General features: G+C 46.5%; 1 protein-coding gene across 1 annotated transcript in view; it reads right to left on the reverse strand.

The window, feature by feature from the left end:
* The window catches only part of MBOAT2 (membrane bound O-acyltransferase domain containing 2), a 105,778-nt gene that overhangs the window by 6,389 nt on the left and 90,902 nt on the right, over positions 1–8,487 (reverse strand). The window contains exons 9-13 of the mRNA XM_010852109.1: positions 6,942–7,125; positions 3,443–3,635; positions 2,770–2,873; positions 1,774–1,838; positions 188–320 (exon numbers count right to left, since the gene is read on the reverse strand). Coding sequence (XP_010850411.1) covers positions 188–320; positions 1,774–1,838; positions 2,770–2,873; positions 3,443–3,635; positions 6,942–7,125 — 679 coding nt within the window. The remainder of the gene's footprint in view (positions 1–187; positions 321–1,773; positions 1,839–2,769; positions 2,874–3,442; positions 3,636–6,941; positions 7,126–8,487) is intronic.

Consider the following 8,487-nt stretch of genomic DNA (forward strand, 5'->3'; position numbering starts at 1 on the left):
CCTTCCTCTCAGATGAACGGAGTGTGGGTGGGGCCTGCCTGCCTCACTCAACACACGCACCAGGCATACCAATCGGAGCTCAGGGCTGGCCCAGTGAAAGCAGTGAGACTGCTCAGTGGGCGGGCAGCCTCCGCCCCCAGTCCATGTGACTGGCCCCGCAGGATGAGAAGGCGTCCCCCATACTCACAGCTCGCGCCACCAGCGTCATCAGCATTCCGGTGAGAAAGGTCAGGTAATAGCCCGGGTACACCCCGTGCCAGATGGCAGAGAGGAAGAAGGTCTGGGTGGTGGGACTCAAGGAGGCACGTTCATAACACACCCTGGAAACCACGACACACGTGAGTTGTAAGAAGCCTGTCACTCCCACAACCATCATTCTTTCAGTCCCAGTCAGGATTTAGGAAAACAACCACACCTTAGCTTGGCCATTAGCCTCAGGGAGGTTATGGCTCCTATGAGGTTTATAAAAAGATTTTTTACTTCTGTCTTCTTACTGGTATCACCAAAATGGTCATTTCTAGTATGTGGGGAGTCTGTACTATGTACAGAAAAACTTTAATAAATATAAAAGTTATTCTTATCTTACATTGTTTTATTATTTTCTTCACTAACATTTAGGACTTTCAATTGATCTAACTGTACTCTACTGGGAAGCAGGCTGTGCTTAAGAGTCTTCCTGTCATAGGTAGAGAACTTACATGAAAATGAGATTTTCCTAAGGTATGAAATTTAAAATATAACAACAAAAATAACATAACAATTAGCTCAGAAAATGTGCAGCCACTGGGGAGACTTCAAGGCACCATGAAGTGACGAGAATATATTTTGGGTGTTTCAAGAAGTAAAGGTCATTATTTGTCATAAATAAAGGGCATTACTGGGATGACCCAGAGGGATGATATGCGGAGGGAGGTGGGAGGGGGGTTCAGGATTGGGAACCCATCTACACCCATGGTGGATTCATGTTGATGTATGGCAAAACCAATACAATATTGTAAAGTAATTAGCCTCTAATTAAAGTAAATTTAAATTTAAAAAAATAAATAAAGGGCATTACAGAGAATGGTGCTTAGAGTCCCCCTATCACAAGAGCAGTGTTTTATGAAATAAACTCAAAACCTGGCAGTATCCCATCAGGAACAAGGAGACAGGAGCCCTGGGAGTTTCTGTGCACTGTCCTAAATTTGCCTCCTGTAATCAGTCCTCTGTCTTCCCCCTGTGCCCGTGACAACCTCCTCTTTATGATTCTTAACTCCAGTGCCTCTTCTTCCCCCGCCCCCCGTGCCTGCACGCCTCCTGCCCTCTCACCATCATCCTTACCACAAGGATCAGCTGTGGAGGCTACTCTGCAAGACCCTGAATTCCACCTGCAGAGGCTCAGTCTTCAGACCCTCAGCCAACACACCAAGGCCTACTCTACTGGACTATTGTAACTACTGTGGAAAACCTAATGCACGCGTATGGTGGTTATGTAGCCACTTTTGTTTGGTCAAATCTCCCATGAATGAGGGACGTACTGGCGATTTCAGACCTTGGTGGGCACCTTTAAAGGCAAATGCAGAGGTCTGTGGTAGCTGCATTTAGGACTCAAGGCTAAACAGTTCTCAGGCTTGGTACCACCCTGCTTTGGAGGACAGTAAGTGTGTTTCCTGGTTAACACAAAGTCACAGCATTCATTTAATTTAATCTAATCAAGAATGTAAACCCAGTGAAGCTCAGTCTCAAGACCCAGAGGCCAAAGCATAGCTGAAGACGGTTCTGGAAGGAGCTTACCTTTTGAGCCAGAGAGCTGTCTGAATATTCCAATTATCGAGAAACATCTTGAAACTTGTTGACATCTGAAAAACAAAGGAACTTTTTTCTTTGGCAGACAAAATAATGAAGCTGTAAAGGTAAGCCACATTTTACTGGGCTGAGAGTATACACGTGACAGTGACAGTCAGGTGCGGTCTTTTCCCTAAACACTGCTTTCTAACAGAGTAACATCATTCTACAGAAGGGGTTTACTGTGGGGAACACCCGTAAGGCGTTATAAATGGACTTCTCGCTGTTTTCTCCAGTGCGTTAATAACACTTACAGGGGCCATCGTGGAATCATCCCAAGACGCTCCTGCAGAGCACGTGAATGAACAGCAGTGGCCAGTCACTGGGCACAGCCTGGATGCCCCACTACTGGCACAGCCCCCCTGTGCCCTCACCTCCTTCAGCCCCTCCCCTACCCCACTTTGGGGAGTCTCAGGCCCTCTGGACCTGCCCCCCGGGAGGAGTGGTCTGCACATCTTCCTACCTTCCCAGCCCCTCACTCAAGCCTGTAAGACTGTGCTCAGCAGGGCCTCTATTCCTCCACCTTCACCTGTCAGTATCGCTAGGTAACAACAAGGACCACAACCCTGCCCCCCGCCTCGGGCTGCCACCCTCGACTGGAGCACCTGGCTGCCTCCTACTAAGAACTCAGCCTACAGCATCATTTCCTCCAGGACGCGTTCCCTGGGCCACTAGTCCAAGCTGGACCGCTCTGCCTCTCTGATCACAGCCAGTCTTTCTGTATCTCTGTAACCAGAATTGGATTCAAGCCCAGAAGGGCCTTATTCACCAGATCCCCACGGCCTGGGGCACACAGCTGATGACCGACAAATACTGGCTGAGTGAAAGAGTGAGATTATTACAAATCTTTCAGTACCATTCTTGGAACATCATGTTGTAATCTATGAAACCAAGTTATGCCACTTAAGAATCCTACGGTGACTGACTGCTTGATGATGCACTAACCTCTATTTGCTTGATCCTCAGATTGGAAATTAGGTCCCAACGGGCAGCTCCGTTTTTGTCATACCCTCTGAATCCAAAGCCTGCTGCATTGTTGATGGCGTCGGCTGCGGGACACAATGGAAAAGGAAGTGTTACGAACCTGTGTGACAAACTGCCATGCTGCCCCAGAAGACGTATGTTATCACAGACTATGCCCTTGAACTCTATTAAAGTGGATTTATTCTCATTTTATCTGATATTATACTAAAGTGGGCCTTGATCCAGCTTTTAGAATCTAACAGTTTTTAGGGCCTCCCTGGTGGCTCAGACAGTAAAGAATCTCCCGGCAATGCGGGAGACCTGGGTTCTGATCCTTGGGTTGGGAAGATCCCCTGGAGAAGGGAATAGCTACCCACTCCCGTATTCTTGCCTGGGAAATCTCATGGACAGAGAAGCCTGGTGGGGCTACAGTCCATGGGGTTGCCAAGAGTCAGACACAACTGAGTGACCAATACTTTTCAACAGTTTTCAGGATCAGTCCTTATACACAGGACATGAACTTTGAGATTTGTTTCTCCTGCACAGATGACCCTAGTTTTTCTCATCGGTCCTGAACTACACATCCTCAAGAGGGCACCCTCCTGGCTATTGACACGTCCAATGCTAATGCAAAGTCTATTCACATGTTACTTACCTAATGTCCATGCAAAATAGTACTTGGGTCTGGCGGCCAAAAGAGAGACGTAGAGATAGATCACCTTGGTCGGCCATGAAGCTGTGGCCTGAAAATGCTCATCAATGTTGTACTCCACAGGTAACATCTTAGAGATGATCAAGTGGAACAGTAAGGAAAGTCCACAGACTAAGAGTTTCTGAATAACTGCAACCTGAAAGCAAGACAAGTTGTCATAAACCTAATCCGTACTCCTTTTACTTCCTTCCAGGTATTATCACCAGATTCACTATGAATATAGTTATTAAGCCTGTATAACTCGGTCAAAAGTCCTGAACTCTGTCATGCTCAGCATTTAAAGCCTTCACTGTCTCACAGTTTGAATATGCGAAGCCTTATGTCTACCTCTGGGTCATGGCTCAAATCACACCAGAAATCCCAATTTGTATTCGCAGGACTTTCAGTAATTAAAAAAATTATAATCTAAAAGAAAACACAGGTATATAGGATGACTATGTAAAAATGTTACCATTAATAAGTTTGGGTAGAGATTTTATATGATCACACTCACACACACGGTTTATTATTTTCCACTGTGCCTTTTCCCTGGTTTCCAAGTTCTAGGTACTTCATGGAAATTATTTTTACAATAAACAACTTTTAAATTTCTTTAAACCTGTAAGTTCTTTTATGCAATTTTGTTCAAGATGATAGTACTAAAAAAGCAATACAAGCAAGAAAACAAAAGATCTATACAAAAGATTCTGATGGAAAGAAAAGGCAGACCTTTACTTTTTTCTGGTAAGGTTAAATTACCTCAAGAGAACCCAACTCATGGCGTTTTTGTGTTTTCAGGAGGCCAGACTATTTCAATCTGATTCTATATAAAGAAGATTCTACAGGCTATGGAGGGAAAAAAAGAAGTAGACAAAAGAAGAGGCTGGATCCAGATGAAAGAATGAAACAAAATACTTGGATTAGTGTCCCATACAGGAATCAAATAATATTCCAATTAACTGCAGTAATTTGCAGATAAACACTTATTTAACACTTTCTGTAATGGGGCCAAAAGCAAGGCTCAAAGGCAAGAGTGAGAGCACGTGCCAGATTCCTGCACTTTATTTCTGCACAAAAAAAGCTTTATTCATTCTTGGGCTGCTTGTCAGGAGACGCTGGACAGTAGAGGGCTCTTTGCTGCAGCTGTTCTTATTCTCATTTTCCTGCTCATCTTTCAAAGCTTTCTCTAGGAAAGTAATGCTACCTTTCCTTCACCGTCCACCTCCAAAATACCTAAGCTACACATCTGAATACAAAGAGATTTGCAGCAGGTAATTAGAGAAAAATTACAATTATAAATGAAGTGAGATGAACCAAATGACCTCACACATGAACCTAAATATTGGCTGTATCCTTTTAGTAACACAGTGAGAAATACCATGGCCCTTAAGTCTAAACTACACACAGTTTCTAGGTCTCAGTTTAAAACAGTTAACGTAACAGAAGCTGTTGTGTGCTCGTGCTCAGTCTTGTCTGACTCTTTGCGACCCCATGGACAGTAGCCCACTGGGCTCCTCTGTCCACGGGATTTTCCAGCAGGAGTACTGGAGTGGGTTGCCACTTCCTCCTTCAGGGGATCTTCCTGACCCAGGGATTGCACCCACGTCACCTGCACTGGCAGGCGCATTCTCTACCACTGAGCCACCTGGGAAACCCTAAAGTAACATACCTGACTTCAAACACCAGCTGGCACACACACCCAGGACACCCCCTTAAACAGCTGAGCCAGTGTGGCATTAGGAACTTGGAAAGGCAGGGGGTGAGGGGGCCTAAAGCTGGGAAGGCAGATGTAACCCCCAGTTCCCACGGCCTCCCGCTGAGCAGATGGACAACCCCTCCCCGATGTTGGCAGGAGGTCAGAAGTTAACCCTCAGGGAAGCCTAACTAGAGAAGGACCAGGTTTAGGGATGCAGGTCTACACCAGGGCTGGAATGAATGTGGAGACATGGGTGATGTGTCCTGAAACGTGATACCCTTCAGCGCCCACCCCCCCACCCCTCTTCACTCAGTGTCCAGCTCCGGGGACCAGCAGTCAAGTCTGGACACGCAGGGCAGAAGACAGGAGAAGTCTTCACTCAAGAACCCAAACAGCCCCAGAGAAAACTCCTACAGACATCACAGGAGAGACTGACAGGGGTTCCCTGGAGCCATCCTCTGCTTCTTACACAGTGAAGGATTTTCTGTTTGGACATGCTGAAGTCACATGTCATAGTCTTCTCTGCAGCTAAGTGTAGCTATGTGGTCACGAGAAACATGGTAACTTCTGTGGCGAGCATCTTAGACCATGGAGATGAGGGAAACACCCTACGGATGGCAAACCTGGGAGCATCTGGAGCTCCAGCCCATGGAGCTGCCCTGTTATCCATGGATAACCGCTGACACATGAGCTGTCGAGTGAGAGAAGAACACAACTCCCACCTTGTTTAAACCACGGTCATTTTGGTCCTTGGTTCAGCAGCCAAACCTGTACCTTAATGCAGCTGAAGACAACTGGGAGGCCCCCAGCGAACGGGCCACCAGGGTCCTGACTGACCTACCTGGCATTCAAGGAGTTTCCACACCCCACTCGTAACACAAAGAGTTTCTTACTGCCTTTGAGTGATCTGTAAATAACTCCTACTGTTTGACTGTGTGAACTATGTACATATGGAATTTAAATTTATCATTGCTGCTGCTGCTGCTAAGTCATTTCAGTCGTGTCTGACTCTGTGCAACCCCATAGACGGCAGCCTACCAGGCTCCCCCGTCCCTGGGATTCTCCAGGCAAGAACACTGGAGTGGGTTGCCATTTCCTTCTCCAATGCATGAAAGTGAAAAGTGAAAGTGAAGTCGCTCAGTCGTGCCCGGCTCTTAGCGACCCCATGGACTGCAGCCTACCAGCCTCCTCCATCCATGGGATTTTCCAGGCAAGAGTACTGGAGTGGGGTGCCATTGCCTTCTCCGAAATTTACTGTTAGACACATTTATTTGGTTTTGTTTCTTTGGCCGGACCCACATGGCTTGCAGGACCTTAGTTCCCTGACCAGGGATTGAACCTGGGCCATTGGCAGCAAAAGTGAAGAGTCCCAACCACTGGCCCACTAGGGAATTCCCTTGGAATTTTAATTTCAAATATATTCAAACTGCGATATATGCTGTTGTCAACAACCTCTTATTTATGGTGTTCAGAACCTAAGGAGGAGAGTGACCTTTCATAAGGGTTTTCCTGTAAAATACTCCATGACTATAGAGTATTTCCTCACTTCGTAGGTACCTTACTTTTGTTCTTTAATCATGGTTGTACTTCTACACGGCATCACCACTAGGTACTATGTGAAGAGTCATTTACCTTGAAAAATGTTTTTAAAGAAAAAGATGGGTATCGTTTTTTTTTAAAGAAAAAGATGACAACACTGGTCTCCTGAAATAAACAAGGCTAATCAATACATGCTAGAAATGCTACAGACGAATCTCCAGGTCTTACATTTGGTGATGGCTCTGTCCTTTCGTACTGTATCTCTTCTTTCCCATCTTCACCTGACTGCGTCATATGGTACGATCTGCCTTCGATGAAAGTGATGTAGTCTTTGTAAGAGCAGAGCGGGCCTGCCAGGATACCCATGAAGTTACAGTTGTAACTTAAATATTCCAGAAGGCTGGGCATGCGCCTGCAACAAAGAGACACGCTATGTGTAAGACAGACGTTTGCTTTGTGAAAAAGCGACGGGAGTGATCAGCTCCAACCTCGACTCCTCCTACCATTTCCAAAATAAAGCAAGCTGTGATTTTCATCTGCCTCCAAACAATAAGAATCTAAAGTTTCAGGATGAAGGAATGCTCAGTGGTGTTTCTGGATAAAAGAGTTTCCACCCGGGTCTCTATAAGCCATGACAAAGGGTTTCTATCTGATTTCCTCATGATGAAACAAAGTCAAGGTGGACAAGATAGGGCAGAAGATTCATCTCTTACTAGTCACTCACTCACTCACTTTACAAATCTATGTGTGCCCATGCTCCTGGGTCTAGAGACACAGCAGTAAATACCGCAGGGGGATTCTGCATTCAGAGAACTTATACAACAGCTGCAGAAAATCAAGAATAAAAAACAGACAGCTAAGTGCTACAAGGGGGAGGGGGCATTTCATTAACAAGCCAGGAAGGCTTCTCTGATCATGAGACGAGCAAGGGAGTCATGTGAATGTCCAGGACCAGGACTCCAGGGACAGGGAGCAAAGAGTTGGGGCAGGTCCAGCCACAGGGAGGCCAATGCAGTTGGAGGGGCTGAGCTGGGGAGGCAGGTGGGAGGGGCGTCAGTATGCCAAGGTGGGGAACACAGGGCCTGCCTTATAAGCCATGGTGGAAGCTTCAGATTTTATTCAGAATGTGCTGAAAAACCACAGTGGTGGTGGTGGTGTAGGGGCTCAGTCATTTTGTGACTCTTCAAGGACTGTAGCCCACCAGGCTCCTCTGTCCATGGGATTTCTCAAGTAAGACCACTGGAGTGGGTTGCCATTCTTTTCTTTACTACAGTAGGGTTTTCAATACCTATGTTTTCAAAAGAACCCCTCGAGCCCCTGTGTGTGGATAGAGGAGGGTGGAGGAGGGACCACCAGGCAGGAGGATGTGGGATCCAGGGGGAGGTGACGGGGCTGGATCCATGCAGGGGACTGCGTCTGAGTCCAGCCTGGCAGCACAGCCCTGGGGTCTGCTGATGGATTGGGGTGGGGAGTGAGGGAGAAAGGAGTCAAGGATGTCTCCCAGCATTTTTAATTCAGTTGCTCTCTGGTCCGTCCAAATGGCACACGGTATCTAAAGTTTACCAAGCATTCCACTTCTCGATGCAGGAAACCTGGAGAAAACCAGTAACACAGGACACTATGAAAATGCATCAGAAGTGTGAATTTTTTATACCTTAAAACCACCTCTGGGACTTCCCTGGTGGTCAAGGGGTTAAGAATCTGCCTTGCAATGCAGGGGATGAGGGTTCAGTCCCTGGCCAGGGATTGAACTAAGATCCCACATGCCATGGAG

This window comes from Bison bison, unplaced genomic scaffold (assembly GCF_000754665.1).
Source record: "Bison bison bison isolate TAMUID 2011002044 unplaced genomic scaffold, Bison_UMD1.0 scf7180017864307, whole genome shotgun sequence".
NCBI classification, from domain to species: Eukaryota; Metazoa; Chordata; class Mammalia; order Artiodactyla; family Bovidae; genus Bison; species Bison bison.